We start from the raw sequence: 16,928 nt of genomic DNA, 5'->3' as shown, positions 1-16,928 counted from the left end.
CATCAGTGAATAATCTTCCTCTCCAGACTGAACTGTTTAAAGCTGCTACTAGATGATAGTTAACTGAACTCAAGAACCAGATCAGGCCAATTCCTAAACTCACTCACAAACTGGATAAAACAGCTCTTTGAATTGCACTTGCAAAAGAATGATTTAGCAAATAAGTTAAATAAGAATGGTTGTAATTTTTTTTGGTTGCACTATTCTAATAGTTAACTTTTTTTTAACCAATTTCCTACAGCACTACTAGAGCTGCGTAGAGTTCTGACAGCTTAAACGCTGCTTTAAAACATTTAGAAAAAGCCAAACGATTTCAGAAAGTGATGTGAAAGCACTGAAGGGGAGAGATGTTTTGGCGAGAGAACAGGCTGCTCTCTGTTTTCTTCTCTTCCTCTCTCCCCACCTGGGCAGCACAGCCTGGCAGTGGATGATACGAGCGTTTGGCAGCCTGGTGCTCAGGGCTGACCTCGTGCCTCCACCTCCGCCTCTGGTTTACCCATTCGCCACCTCTAAACACGAGCAGTGCCCTCGGCACAACAATGCAGCATCTCTAAACACAGATGTGAAAGAGACAGCTTTATGTGGTTTTAAAACAAAGTTCAGGTCATCTTTAATTTGACAACATTATAAAGCATTAGATGAAAAAGTAGAGTCCATTTGTTTTGTTTCACACTTTATAAAATACAATGGTGCAAATGTACATGGCTCTTAAAGGAACAGTTCATCCTTAAAAGTTTCATGTCTTGGTGAGCTGTTCATTTAATAACAGTATCAATCATGTTTGGATGTGAAATAGAAATGTCCCTCTGATGTAACACTGTATTTTTAGTCCTGATCAGAGAGCTCTAGGTCCTCAACCATATCTTCATCTCCCTCAGCGACCTCCTTCAGCTCTGTGCTCAACATCTTCTTTGGTGCTTTGCCTTTAGAAGACGAGGGCTTTTTCTGGTCGCCATCTGAGACAAAGGCAAAAATGGAAAACAGATAAATGGTATGGGAGTGGTCCTGAAGTGAATATATTGAATATCTAGCCCTAAACAGGGCCAACCGTAGCTCATTTCAGAAACATATAATCACCAGAATCATCCTCCTCCAAGTCATCTACATCCTCTTCATCGCTCAGGTCTGAGAGGTCCTCTAGGCCTTCATCAACCTCATCAGAGTCACCTTGTTCATCTGTAAAGAATATTAGAAAATGTCTTCAGAACAATAATCGTTTACATTTTAATCATTCAGTACAATTCCTAATTCAAATGGACTTACTGAAAAAGTAAGGTGAACAGGATGATTACATTTTCATTTTAAAGTCAACATCAAATCAAAACAGACCGCTCCTGGTTGTTCGGTGCATGTCACTTCAAAGAAATAGGTTTATCTTCATAACTTTTATCAAAAGTAGTAGTGATGCACCAAAACTTTGTAAACTGAAAATATTCAAACAAACATTTGAGGGCCAAAATCATTGACCAAAACAGTGACGTTTAATTTACATTTATCTCAAAAATGCCATTCAGTATCCATAGCTTGTTAGTCAGCTAGAAAACAATTAATATATGATATAACATATATTTTACCTGTTAGAAATGTCTTCATTATTTAATATATATTTGAATGGATCTGTCATAAAAAGTTATTACAGCCACCTCTTAAATGTATTTCAACAACGAATTGGAGTAGAAACATAATTATATAATTAAGAAGTTGATAAAAAACTGCCTTGCGTACAATTTAAATGTTTATATACAATGTATACATTTTTTATTTGACTAATTATTAAATGCATGTTATTTTTGGTTTTGGTTTGCTGCTAAATTTAAACTAACTTCAGTTTTTGGTGTTTCTGTAAAAAATTATTTTTGGTGCTTCAGACTTTATCTGCCTCTGAATTTTTTTTTTTTTTTTGACAGATTTCAAAAATGTCTTTTACTTTTTGCTCTGCAAGTGAATACTAAGTGTTATAATATAACAACATTTAACGTTTTCAAGAACTTCTGCGCACGTGGATTCCCATTAAACACTCAACTGAAAGAGATTGTATAATTATAATTTTAGTGGAAGCATTCATCTAGAGACAAGACTACACCACTGACCTACCCATGCTGCTCACGCACAAGTTAGCATTTACATGACAAAAATAGAGGCTAGCTTCTGACGGCAATTTAGCCTCGCTAATCCAGAGGTGTGTGTGGGAGTGTCTCGTGCTCTCTGAAGAGGACGGGGTTGAAATCCCTGAGCTTTGAAGTGGGATTTGATTAGATGCTGCCTGGGAGGTGAATGGCAGCACAGACACCACCCCAGCCAGGCACCCTCCACCCTAATTACCCAGAACACACTGGAGCCAGCCAGAGGGGGGAGCCGAGCTTAACACCATGTGCACACCTTGCTGCTGAGAGCGGGCTCATGCATCTTAATATAACCGGTGGACGGCTGACCGTAGAGTTCAGAGAGGGTACGGAAAGTCCACCAGGAGCACGAGGCAAAGACTTTAATGACTGCCTGTGGACTGATCAATACAGGGAAAATGTAGGAGGGGGAAACAAATCAAAGACACAATCTACATGTTGCTCTCAGCACTGAAAACAGCCTTGACACAGGAACACTGAAGATCAGGGTGTTTACTAGGGGTGCAACGGTTCTCGGTAAAAAATCGAACCGTACCGTTCTCCACACATGGTTCGGCACACTTGAATCACGGTTCATGTAATATCTGACGACACATACACATCTATAATATGGTTTGTTGAAAATAAATAAAACCGAGACAGAGAGTTAGGCTAATACATGTTTCTGTCGATGGATACGCATTCTGGCTTCCCCTAAACTTTGTTCAATGCGAGTGCCGTATGCTCTATATATGACCGGTCATTTACGCAGTCATCACCCGGGTGTTGATAGCGTGCGAGCGCAGGTGAGACCTGAACAGCACACGTTGCTATCTGTCATTTAAGCCTTGCTAATTTAAATATTCGAGCGCAAGACGCGAAAGAGAACTCTTGAGAAGATTTGTGCACTCATCCGAAGCACGCACATGGAAGCGCGTGAACAGCACGCAAATATTGAGTTCTCTTCCAAGTCTTGCGCTTGAACAGACAAATTCACACAAAAATTATGTCAACATGCCCATCTTGGCGAGTATCCTAGCAAACATAGTAGGTTATGTCTTAAGCGAACTTAAAACACTTGAGAAAGAATGCATGTGTACAGTATCAGTGTACTGTATCCGTTCATTGTCTTAAAGTAACAGCAGCCTAATATTCCTGCTGTCTGTATGTTTTTAATGTTAATCAAACAACAAAAGACAAGGAAATCACTCACTGCTCTTGACTGAATAGCTTTTGTAACTTAATTTATATAAGATTAATCTTTATTTAATTTATAATGTGAAGATTATATGCAATATTGTTTCACATTTGATTAGCTACTTCAATTTCTGTGCCTGAAAACTATTGATAGATACCTGAAAAACCTGGAAAGCACTGTTTATTTTATTTCTATCTTTGCTCTACTGTATTTATTTGTGCTGTTGCTTGTAGTTTTTCTTATTTTCTTTATTTTTATTTGATAGTAGTCCTTGTTTCCCTGAATATAGCACATACCAAACCGTACCAAAACTAATTTGACTTGTAAACAAGCTTAGTATGATTTTTTTTTTAATGACAGCCATTCAATTATTATAGGTAAAAAGAAGAGAAACAGTGTGCATTTACAGAAAGTTTCTCTCTTTTCAAGAGTGGATGAATTATTAATATGAATTATTATTATTATTACAATTTAAAAGAACTGTTTTCTTTTGTAATATATTTTAAAATGTTATTTAAATGTTAATTTTCAGCATCATTACTCCAGTCTTCAATGTCACATGATCCTTCAGAAATTATTCTAATATGCTGATTTGGTGAAACATTTCTTGTATTGAAAACAGTTTTACTTCTTAATATATTTGTGGAAAATTTTTTTTGTAGGACTCTTTGATGGAAAGAAATGTCAAAAGAACAATTTTTTTTTAATGCGTGAATTTAAATGTGCATCAGGGTTTATAAAACTAACCTGTAGGATATAAAAATATTACTAAAGGGGGATAATACTACTATAAAAAAATACCTAAAAGATAATGGACGTTCTGTTATGTTTTTAAGTAAATATTGTACACATTAAGCTATCTGTCAGTAAATTTGATTTATATGTGTATTATACTATCCATTAGCAACTGATTGACTACTAAAGTTACCTGCTTTAAAACAAGCTCCAGCAAAACCAGTCATGTACAGTCAGAAGTTGTATTATCCTAGAATCCGGGGTACGGACATGTAAATATTGGTATGCCATACGAATGTAAAATGACATTATAAATAACAGCCTCTTCCTTCCACCTCCACTCTAGTCCTTTCCTGCCATCTTCTACTTCTACAGCCGCTTATACTGAAGCTCTGCCTTGTGACTGCTATAAAACAAACTGCAGAAGTGAAAATGTCTTAATCAAAAGTGTGGAAAAGTGAAATATATTTGTTGGTTTGGTAAAAGAGTAGAACAGAACAACAAATCAACAACAAAAAAGGGCTTTTTGTTTGTCAATATGCAACCGAGACCACAAATTAATATATTAGAGGTCATGTGACTCTGTTCTCCGGGTCTAAGCGCTGGAGGTATGGGGCCGGTTAAGCCGTGTGGTGAAGGAGCGGCCACTAACATCTTTCCAAGTGAATGTTTTGAATTACAAACCCCCACTGGGATCCAAGTATGCAAAAAAAGCTTCCTGTAAGAGGGAACAGAGTAAGAGAGAGCGAGAGACAGACAGAATGAGAGAGAGATTTGTAGGGACTCCACACAATGAGCACCAGATGTAAAAAAAAGAAAGAAAAAAAAGCCCTTCCTCTTGCCTCCAACCTCCATGGGACTTTTTCTGCGGCTGTCGGCTCATGGGCGGGAGGAGTGGGAGAGTGTGGCATGTGTCCGACACATGACCCAGCACACAACTCCAGATATAGAGTTAAAGAGGAGAGGCAAGTGCACGTCTGACAGCTGACCTGCCCTCCACTGAGATCCATTCACACACAGACAGAGCGAGAGAGAGAGAGAGAGAGAGAGAGAGAGAGAGAGAGAGAGAGAGAGAGAGGGCTCATAAAACTGAAATGGAAAGGATATATTTTGTGTCCATCTTTGTGCACGTTTGTGTTGTTATATTATTGTATATTGTTTTTGAATTATTATAGATGTAATAGTTTCCTACTGGAAACATTTCTAAATATTTAATGTCAACTGTTAAGATTATTAATCAAATTTTCAAAGCCAAACCACAATTTGTACCAGGCTGTAAACATGTTTTTTTCTGGTGTAATGTTGGGCATTTTAACATGGGGGTCAATTAAATCAAAATTGAGTTTGATTTCTTAATATACATTCCTTATCTTTCTGTACATGATTCATCTGCACATATTAAAAGAATACAGAAAGAATATTTATCTTTATAATATTTCATAAAAATGTTAACTTGTACCACCTCTAAAACAACTTTCCCCTTCAGCTGACAGCTTTCCCCTCTAATCTTGACATAAAGAGACAATGAAGAAAATCAAGACCCATCTTACATTTTTTTTCTTGCTAAACATCCCATTTCACGCAGAAATGCTGCTATAGAGAAGCATAATACAATATTTAATCTGAGTCAGAGTAAAATAAAGTTCAATAGATCTGTTAGGTTCACACTTTCTGTATTTCTCTGAGATGAGAATCTTCTGACAGCGCAGTGCAATGGACTACAGCCTCCCAGTGACAAAGAAAGGCATTACAGGAAAACAAAAATCCTTCCCATTGCACATGTTAGTATGGTATATACATTAGTTGCAATGTGGGAACAGAGTAATATATTAACCTGAAGTCGTACCTTTGGATTGGAACAGGTCGTCATTATCGTCACTATCTGAATCAAAAAGACCCTTGAACTCCTTTTTGTCTTCTTTTTTCTCTTCAGCCTTCTTGCGCTTGATTTCAGGGAGATTCAAATCCTCCATCTAAATTAAAAAACGATGGAAAAGAGAAAAATATTATCTTTAAATACTGTCATTAATCAAAACTGGCAAAAACGTGAACAAAAACTGCAGATATGACATTAATGAGAATATAATGCTAATGAAATGCTTGTTTTTTTTTTTTTTTTTTAAGATTTAGTTTAAGGCCAAATCTGTTTGAGACATCTAGCCCCCCACCACCCCACCCAAAAAACACAACAAAAAAACACAACAAACAGTGGAAGTGTTTTTTTCTAGCTGTACAATGAGCTATTCTGCGAGTTTCCTTCCATCACGTTAACATCAGATGTCACAAATCAGTCACTGCTGAGAGTATTCGTTAGAAATCTAAATACTAAGGATTCAAATTATAAAATATTATAATTTAATATAATATAATAATAGTATTGGGGAAACAAAGTTTAGAATTTAGAAACCAAGAAGTTATATTCTCCCCTAAAAACATAATAGGATATAAGTATGTGTGTGTATTGATGGAGGAAGTGGCAGAGGCAGTAGAGGCAGGAGGGAGGCAGTGGTAATCAGATCTGAGCGTGGGGACTCGGTGGATCAAAGCCTGGGACGCAGCCCTGAGCGCTATAATACTCTTCCTGTAGCACTAGCCCTGCCGCCTCCTCCGCCAATCTGCCGCTTCCTAGACGCCAACACTCCGCCTGGTGTCATCTCCATTATCTCCCTATGGACACGCTCCAACTCCACACACATACAAGAACACACACAGTAGGTGCTTTCACAGAAACCAGCACTACAGTTTTCACAAAGATGATCACAACTGTGTTTCATATAAGACTAGCATTAAAATAGCACTGGGATAAACAGCCGTCTCAATACATATAAACACAATAATTTGATTCTTTCTGAAGATCAAACTAAAGCATTGTACTGCGGCTCCCACTGGTGAAAGATGAGTGTACAGCTCCAATCTATCTAAATCCAGCTTCCTCTGAAAGGTGTGGTTTGGATTATTTTGGTCTAATGGTAATAGTTGCTGTGGATTTTTACCCTTTCTTTTCCAGAGATCTCTAACTGAATCTCCTTTTCGCGAAGTTTCTTCCACTGGCTGTAATATTTAGTGATAGGGGTGCCTTCCTCTGCCACTTGCTTCTCCCAGGCCGCCTGTAAACACACCAAAATAAAAACACACAATGAATGTTATTGCATGTTCACCCATAGGAGAGCTAAACAAAAGAGATCTCAATACACATTCAAAACAAAATAAAGCCATAAAGTTACTCAAAGAGTACAATTGTAAGACATGGCTAGTGTACACAGGCCTCTTTTGTTATTGTGGATCAATAACCCCCTAAAAAACAGAGCAGGCCAGTATCATCTTAGAAAATAGAAAGTTTGTAGGGCCCATCTCTACACCCTGAAGTAATATTAATGAAGTATCAAGCCGATCATAGCAATTTTCAAAAACTGAAATGGACCAGGTAGCGACCCTAGGTGCACACCTTTTCTCTCAAACAGCAAAAATAAGTGGCTCGCAGAAGGATAAAGGTGCAGGGGAGGGTATAAGAGAGTGAATCTCTGCCAACCTTTCCTTAAAGGTCTTTGTGGATGATATTGATCAGGTAAAATGAGATTAGTTGACCTCCAAATCCAATAGGCCGTAATAAATCTCAACTTCAGTCTACAGTTAGCTAAACTTATTTATAACAATTTGCAGTGGTTTGTAGAATAGTGAAAATGATCAAAGCAATAAAAAGGCGCAATATGCTCCTTCCTTGATGCAACAGACCCAAACAAAGCTAACAGATGTGTACATGACCAGTGAGGCTAAGCTCCCTGGCAAACTGGAAGCATCTGTTCAATGACTGCTGCGCACATTCTAGAAAGAAATCCTGATGTGATCACTTTATGTTTAAGCTATTGCAATGGTTAGTATACCAACACATTGAGCCTTGCTGCTCAAGAGGGTGACAGAGTTTCAAGTTTAATAGTGTTGATATTTCATATAAGCATAATAACAATAATAATAAATAAAATAGCTGGGCATATAGTGTCTATGCTCAATATTAACTTAAGTACTGGTAAAATAATTATGTAAATATTAGTACGTATCATGATAGATGAAAAAAATGGAAATAAATATAAATGAAAACTATTTAGACAAATATTTAAAAAAAAAAAAAGACAAAAGCACATTAGAAAATCAATAAAAACAATTTAAATTAAAAATATAAAGATAAAAGCTAATTATATAAAGATAAAAGCTAATAATAAATATTAATAAAAACTAATAGCAGTATATAAATAATATTAACATAATATTATGTAGGCAGGGTGGTATGTGTGTAGGTAGGTAGATATTTAACCTCTGTGTGAAGTGTGTCATAGTGTGGTAGTACTAGCACTGTTGAAGGCACTGGTACGACCCACAGGGACAGATATTTGTTTGCTGGACTGATCCGTGGGGCATGCGGCTTTATGCAGCTGTGCTGGCGGCAGTGCCTGGGTGAGAAGTTTGCCATGCCACCCTCGTTACTAAAGGACATCTTTCCTGCTGGCCCGAGCCCGGCGACAGACGCACCCCGGCGTGGTGCCATGCTGTCTGCATGCTCTGCCCTACTGCATCTCTCCCTACGGCTCAACATTACAGAGGAGAGAGACAGACCCGTCCACCCCTCCTTCATTTCAGTCTTAAACGGCCTTAAATATTTATCAGAAGCACGAGTCGTTCCAGAGACAGCGAGGGGCGGGGAGGAGAGATGAACGGGCTGTGCGTCGGCAGGGGTGACAAATGAGAGCGGAGATGGAGATGAATGGAGCAGAGATCTCGCCCCAGAGAGGAAGCAACTTCTCACCTTCTCCCACAACCTTCACCCCTGCCGTCCCCTCATTTTTTTCTCCCCACCAACTTCATCATTATCATCCCAGTCAGCACCAGGGTTTTATTGTTAACAAACTGTTATGAAGACAAAAACTAGCAATAAAAAAAAGAAAAAGTAAAAAATGTGTACCACAATATAAAGAAAATCTAAATAGAACTACAAAGGAAAGTAATTTTATATTTTTAATTTAATTTATATTTTTAATTCTAATCAATGTCAGATGGTATGATCCAGCTTATTTCGCTAAAGAGACAGGAAGGGGGGGGCCATCTGATTGATTTATAAAAACCAAAACAGTTCACTTTCTATATGCGATGTTTAGCACAAGATGGTGCATGTGAGCTTCGGCGGTGTGAGTGTGTGCATGTTTATTTCCGCTCATAGCGACGTTCGCATTTACTGTAAGGAGAAACTTATATATAACTTGGCTAGATATAATGAATATTTTTTTTTTTTTTTTAATTAAAGAAAAGATGGTGGTCTATTAGAGACGAAAGAAAATATTCTTATATTATTGTGTAATTCATCGAGATACACTGAGATTATCTTTCATTCTTTCTCCTGTTGATTTTGCGATTCAGGCACAGTGGTTATTGAAAACCCACAGGGATCTCTTAAAGGGTTAGTTCACCCAAAAATGAAATTTCTGTCATTAATTACTCACACTCATGCCGTCCCAAACCCGTAAGACCTTTGTTTGTCTTTGAAACACAAAATTAAGATATTTTTGATGAAATCCGAGGGTATTTGATCCACACATAGGGAGAAACGTCAATGCACATTTTGAGGTCCAGAAAGGTACTAAAGACATTGTTAAAATAGTCAACATGACTCTAGTGATTCAACCTTAATATTATGAAGCGACGAGAATACTTTGTGCGTAAAAACAAAACAAAAATAACTTACTTTATTCAACAAATTCGTCTGTCCCGTCATACTGCTATGCTATTTTCATTGCAGAGCTTCCATGTTTATGTTCGAACGCGGGCTCAGTATTGACACTTTTGTTTTGTTTTTGCACACAAAAAGTATTCTCGTCGCTTCATAATATTAAGGTTGAATCACTGTAGTCACGTTGACTATTTTATCGATGTCTTTAGTACCTTTCTAGACCTCAAAAGGTGCAATGACTTTGCTGCCTATGTGTGGATCAGATACCCTCGGATTTTATCAAAAATATCTTAATTTGTGTTCCGAAGACAAACGAAGGTCTTATGTGGGTGTGGAACGACATGAGTGTGAGTAATTAATGACAGAAATTTCATTTTTGGGTGAACTAACCCTTTAATTCATACAAAACACTCCAGTGTGTAATATACATTTGCTGATTTTTTCTGACTGCTGGGGGACTAGATGGCTCAAATCCACCCTCTCTTTCTGCATGGAACATCACTACTCTCATCAAGATCTAATGTTTACTATTGTCAACAGAAATATCGATACACAGACATATTTAAGCAATAATATGATATGGACTCAGTGTATGTTTTAGTAACTTTATTTGGTAACATTATTTTTGCTGTTTGTATTATTTCATATGTAATTTAATTATTATAGGTTTGCATATAATGTTCAGTGTTTGAAAGTCTGTTCTCAGGGAAGCACAAAACATTTTTCTGACCCAGGTAGGTAACAAGTTTCCAGTATATGGGTATAACCATTTTAAGATATTTTTATACTTATTTTTCAGTTAAAATGTTACACAACAAGTGCATGTAATATTAATATTTTCGAGAAATAAATTATTTCTTGATGGGTGTGTAGCTAACTAATGTTTTTACACATTGTTTCGCTATTTTTTTTAAAAAATTTTATTTAGTTATATTTACATATTTGTATATTTACAATAGGGATAATTGGTCATGGAATAAGACATTATGCATATAGTATGCACCATGAGTCCAAGTCAGTTTAAGTCATTCACCTGACTTTTACATGCGTGCGTTTCCAAAAACCATTGGTGTAATAGTAATAGTAACTCATGTAATAGTAATACAGATCTTAGTTTTATTTTAAGTGATATGATAGATTCTATAAACTACTATAAAAGATCATTTTAACCTTTCTCTGGCTCTCTGCACTGGTGTCAGGCAAAACTGGAAGTGTCTATGCACACACTCACTAGATCGGAAATCAAATATGGCAGCCATATGCAACTAACCCATTCATATATGAAACTAAAATTACAATTTATTTCAAAAAATAAATGATAAAATAAAAAATATAGGATTTATGCACCATGAAAACTAACTAAAATTGGAAAAAAATAAATAAGAAAATTGTGACACTCTCAAAACTACAATAATCCTGGACAGCAAGCACAAAGTCTTCTTCAATATGCTACTGGATTGACGATACCAGACGCTCACAAACAAAGCACTTAATGTCTGCTCGTCCTCCTCAGAGTCTCTCGCTGAGAGAAATGGCATTAGAAAGCTTTCCGCTCCATTACTTTCATCTGCTCTCATATCCGCCACCGACCCAGCATCAGGCTACGGTCGTAATAGTATTCCGTGCCACGGTGGCCGTGTGTGTCTGTCTGAGGACCTGTGACTGCACTTCCTGACCTGCAGGTGGTGTGGTCAACTAGGCCTCAGGCCAACCGCCACATGCTGTTTTCAACTGGCCACAGCAACACACATTCAGATGTGTTCACACGTAAACACGCAGGGCTCTGAACATGCAAACACAGACGAAGACTGTGGGTGACCAGCAGTCACCTGCGAGGGGACGGAAGGCAGGGTGGTGTTTGAGGTGGGTGGAAAGAGGAGGAACTACAGGGATAAAAGTCTGCTTTTACAACTAAAATAAACATCTGACTGCCGTGTCTGGTCCCAAAGCTCACAAATGTCTGACTAGAAGTGCTGTTATGGTCACCGTGTAAATGGAAAAAACTTAGAAAGGAGAAAAAAACTTCCTTGGCTTGAAGTCGTAAGTCAAAACAAATGTATAAAGATGTTAAAACTCATTCAATGAAAGCTAAAGCAGTTAAAGGGATAGTTCAAACAAAAATGAAAAATCTGTCATCATTTACTCACCCTCGAGTTGCTCCAAACCTATTTGTTTTGCTGAACACAGAAGAAGATATTTTGAAGAATGTGGGTAGCCAAACAATTGCTATTGATTTCCATAGTATGGAAAAAAAAATACTATGGAAGTGAATGACTACTGTCAACATTCTTCAAAATATCTTCTGTGTTCAGCAGAAGAAAGAAAAACATATAGGTTTGGAACAACTTGAGGGTGATAAATGCTGAACTTTGCAGGGAGGTAGATCTCCAGAAACAGGATTGGGCACCAATGGATTAAAGTTTTAAATATGAAAATGATTTGAATCAAAACTATGAATTATATTAAATAAACTTTGAAATATAATTATATAATATACATGCTATATTATAATAATAAATATAAAAAATATTTCATTGTTATACAGTATATATAAAATTTAGGTAGAATAATCTGTCTGCAAAGGTTTAGGCTAAGACACAAAGCACTCATCTACAGTGATGTGATGAATTTTCAAGTGAATAAAAATCTGTGAAAAATAATGTAGGGCTGATCATTCAAAACTTATATTAATGGGTAATATTATTTTTTTCCCCATCTGTGCGGTCTTTCTGATACAAGGCCTACATTTCTAAAGGAATATGTGATAATTATAGATTAAATCATAGCTGTATCGAGAATAATAAGACCAGGTACATGTATTAAGAAGGCAAATGAATCCATTTTGAATTCATGTTGACTTCAACAACCATTCCTGCTATAAAAATACATACAATCCAGAGGTGTAAAGTATTTGAGTAAATGTAATTAGTTACTGTACTTAAGCATCTTTTTGGCTACTTTGTAGTAGTACTGAGTATCAAAGATATTAGCAACTTTTACTCTCTACTTGACTACATTTTTGAGCAAGTAAATGTACTTTTTACTCCAGTAGATTTGTGATGAGTTATGCAATTACACATTACATTTTGCATGGCACCTAACTTTTTCTGCAGCAGTTTGTTTCTGATATAAAGAAGTGATATCGCCATCTAAGGGCATTGACGGTACTATATCTTGTGCGTTTTGCCTTAACTCATCTAAACTTGTCAGCAAGGCTTCTTTACGTGAATACGAGTGCATTAGCAGGTAGTTTCTGAATCACAGTTGTTTGATTTAGGATATGAGGTCATGACCGCAGCCGGTAATGAGGCCGAAACCAGCACATCTAGTGCAAGTAGACATTGACTATTTAATTTTACTTAACATTATTTTATTTATCTGCTATATTGACGAGACCTTTTTGACGGATATTGGTTTACGTATGGCATTTTTGTGCACTTAAGCTTAACTGAGACTTGAGAGTTTGTAGACGTTTGAAAGGTTGTTGCGTCGACCTTGATTTATTGCAATATTGAGGTGTTCAAAATAAACATGATTTCTCATCTTACAAATCAATTGCTTCTTATTTTCACTGGCATGTCTCTCAGGTGTTGAGGACTAGTGCATCTTTGAGCCTACATTTAGTATGAGTAAAATACTTAAGTACTGTTAGAATCAGATACTTAAAAGACTTCTACTCAAGTCGTACTGGAATTGGTTACTTCTAACTTGTAATGGAGTCATTTTCGATGTAAGGTATCTGTACTTTTACTCAAGTACGGTTTTCTACACCGGGTACTCTCTATACCTCTGATACAATCTCATGTACTCACCACAGCTGTGAGATCAGCCACGCCAAACGCAGCTTTCTGCCTTCGTGCTGTGATGTAGCTGCAGTTCTCCTGTATCTTCTCCAACAGCTGCCGCATCTGCTTGCAGTAATTGGCCACTTTGCATTCCTTCAAGAATGCTTTCAGCTGAGGAGACCAACAAGAGAGAGAGACGGAGGGAGAAAGAGCAAACAAATGAAATATCATAAAAACCACGTGAATATGGAGCCACATGCAGAAAGAATTTCTAACTATAATTAAAAAAAGAGAAACATTAATACAGCTCTAATAACTCTCTGTATGGATTCATATGTCCAATTTTTAACTTAAATCTGTTATTCAAATTCTGCCAATGAAAAGTACGGAAGAACCGGGACTGGATATTATAAATAAACTCAACTGGGCCAAAAGAATAAATACTCAAAACCGGATTTTTAAACAGCTCGGTTTTGGCCAGAGCAGAGGATGTGGCCAGAGTGTGTGTGAGAGAGGGCTGAAAGAAGTAATGGTGAAAGAAGTGTGTTTGCGTGCCATGTTAGTGTTAACACTGCGGTGTATGTGTATGCTGTGTTGCTGGTGTATCAGGATGTGTATGTTGGGGTGTGAGAACTAAAGAAGCTGGACTACAGCCTGTGGGTTTGTATGTGAGATCTGGACTAATTGGGCATCCCCTCTCAATGAGAATGTGGGCCCAGTATTTGCTACAACCATATTTCAGAGAATATGAAAGCAAAAAATGGAAATGAGAACCAACCATTAAATACAACTGGTGTACATGCTCCATAACTTTCACTTATTATGACTTGAAGAAAAGTGAATGAGTAAAAGCATTTGTTCAGTGAGGAACAGTACCTGAACGATGGTGGGCAGAGCCAGCTCAGGAAAGCCAATGGCGCAGGCCTGAGTGTGGAAGTACTCCAAAATGAGGTCATACAACTGCTCCACTAGACCATCCTGGAAGAGTGAAAACACATAGACATTCAAAACTCAACACACAGGACGCATTCTCAGGCAAGAAACTAGATAGAGCTACCTTTAATGTCTACACCATAAAACATAAAACCAGACATCGTCGCTTTCGGGTGGAATTAGGTTGAATTAGTTACATGTTTGTGACGGTAGGGAACTGGGGGGTTTCAAAATGCATTTTTGAGTCTTTGGTACACTTCAGTTTTAAGAAGAAAATACTCAGCAGTGGTGCTGACTGATGAATTTGTAAACGGTTTGTCTTAAAGCATATTAAAAACACCACATAGACATATAAACAACATTAAAATTGACTTTCACCACAGGAGGTCTTTGATTATCTTGGTTGAGGGTTGATTATGATTTCACTTTTTTAACTTTAGTTAGTGTTATGTTGCTGTTAGAGTATAAACAATGTCTGCAAAGTTACAACGCTCAAAGTTCAATGCAAGAGATATTTTCTTTTAAAGAATTCTCTGGACTATAACAAACGGCTGGTAGGGACTACAATGAGCTTCTTCCTGGGTTAGTGACATCACTAACCATAAAATTTACATAAACCCCGCCCCAGAGAACATGCAACAAAGGGGTTGAGGCCATGTTGTTGTTGAGTATGTGAAGGCCAGGAGCAGCAGCTCATTTGCATTTAAAGTTTTTGCTCACATCCAAATAGGGGCAAATTTGACAAGCTATAATAAATGATCTGTGGGATATTTTGAGCTGAAACTTCACAGACACATTCTGGGGACACCAGAGACTTATAGTACATCTTGTAAAAGGGGCATTATAGGTCCCCCTTAAAAACACAGAGTTTTTTCCATTTCCTGAAAAGTAGCATTTTTGGAGATACAAGGTTACTGCCCGACAGCGACGTAACTCAGGGTTGCAATTAACATCCCGACTTTAGCTAACTTGCTTAGCAAGACTGTCTGTTAAGTATTAATTTCTTTAAAAAAAAAAAAAAAATCTTACTGTCTCCCAATTTCTAAATGTAGTGTAAATGTAACTATTTTAATGGATAACTTAAAAGTCAAAATGACAAAAAAAGACCAAAAATAAATTAAAAATGAAAACAAAGTCATAGTTGCAGTAGCCTAGTGTCCCTGAGGTGGTTACATACATGGGGAAAAAAAAAAGTTTTCCCTACACAGAAATGGCTGCCATGCCGCCCCACAAAGTATTCACACCTCTACTCAACACCTGGCATAAAAGCATTCACACTAATCCTGACCCGGTTTAGGGCAGGGATCGGACCTAAATCCTTTGCCCTACCTAAAATTCACAGCCGCAGCCTTCACAAACACATTCCTCCGCAATGGAACGGGAAAACCCTTCTCGTAACTGCCTTTACTAGTTGGGAAATATTTAAGATTTAGTAAGTCAGACAGAGATCCCAGACAGCAAGGGTGGAGCGGCGTCTCGGGGGGCCTGTGGCTGCGGTGTCTTGGCCTGGGTGTATGTACTGGAAAGCTTCCCCGTGCCAACCAGGAGAGCAGGATAATCCCTGCAGCTTGTGTGGCAATCCTCTTGGCAGCGACACGACGCGCGGCGCTTTAGCCTGTGTAGCAGCGTGTTCGGGCTTTCATCTCCTAACCTCAATCCAGTTACAGCCAGTCAGCATGAACACATGACAGGCTCCTGGCCCAAGAGGAGGGGCCATCTTTATCTGATGCATTTAAGTGATTGTTTTTAGTTTCATTTTAATGTCTCTTTGCTCATTATTTTGGATTTATGGTACCATTAGGGTTTGAGACTGATTATTTTTTTTAAGAAATTAATGTTTTAATTTAGCAAGAATGCAGTAAACTAATCAAAATAACAGTAAAGACATTTATAATGTTCAAAAAGTTTTCTATTTCAAATAAATGCTGTTCTTTTTAACTTCTATTCATCAAAGAATCCTGAAAAAATCAATCACTGTTTCCACAAAAATATTAAGTGTTTAAGAAGTGGGTACTTCACTACTGGCAAAATGAACTTTCAATAAAATTTGGCTGATTTATACAGTAGAAAGGCAAATTTATTATTGTTTTTTTTTTATATATATATATATATATATATATATATATATGTACTACCTGACTAGATGAAACAAAGAAAAGAGGCTGTTGTCTTCCCTTTTGCCAAATAGGTAGGAAAAATTTCAACACCCATAATGCACTGGGCATGTTCCCATCCAAGGCCACTCCCACCAGTCTGCTATGGTTACGCTTGACCAAAGTCAAATAGTAGGAAATGCTTTAGTAGGAAATGCTTCTTAGCAAACTTTTAGTCATAATGGTGCCAACTTGTAGTGTTCCCAGGTGCAAGAATTCAAAGAAAAGCCCAAAAGTTTTCACGAAAGCCCAGGAGCTGTCAAAAGTCCACCGGATGACTGCGTTTGAGACTTTTACTGACAAATA

At 37.4% G+C, this 16,928-nt stretch overlaps 1 protein-coding gene across 2 annotated transcripts in view; it reads right to left on the bottom strand.

Annotated features, from left to right (window-relative positions):
* Positions 1 to 656: 656 nt before the first annotated feature.
* noc2l (NOC2-like nucleolar associated transcriptional repressor) overlaps positions 657 to 16,928 on the bottom strand; it is a 30,409-nt gene continuing 14,137 nt past the window's right edge. For both annotated transcript variants that reach the window (XM_051880352.1, XM_051880350.1), the window contains exons 14-19: positions 14,413 to 14,514; positions 13,564 to 13,707; positions 7,029 to 7,142; positions 5,882 to 6,008; positions 1,078 to 1,176; positions 657 to 956 (exon numbers count right to left, since the gene is read on the bottom strand). In XM_051880352.1, the coding sequence (XP_051736312.1) occupies positions 826 to 956; positions 1,078 to 1,176; positions 5,882 to 6,008; positions 7,029 to 7,142; positions 13,564 to 13,707; positions 14,413 to 14,514 (717 nt within the window). In that variant the 3' untranslated portion in view covers positions 657 to 825. The remainder of the gene's footprint in view (positions 957 to 1,077; positions 1,177 to 5,881; positions 6,009 to 7,028; positions 7,143 to 13,563; positions 13,708 to 14,412; positions 14,515 to 16,928) is intronic.

The sequence above is a fragment of the Ctenopharyngodon idella genome, chromosome 22, assembly GCF_019924925.1.
Source record: "Ctenopharyngodon idella isolate HZGC_01 chromosome 22, HZGC01, whole genome shotgun sequence".
NCBI lineage: Eukaryota > Metazoa > Chordata > Actinopteri > Cypriniformes > Xenocyprididae > Ctenopharyngodon > Ctenopharyngodon idella.
This window is presented reverse-complemented; position numbering and strand designations above follow the sequence as displayed.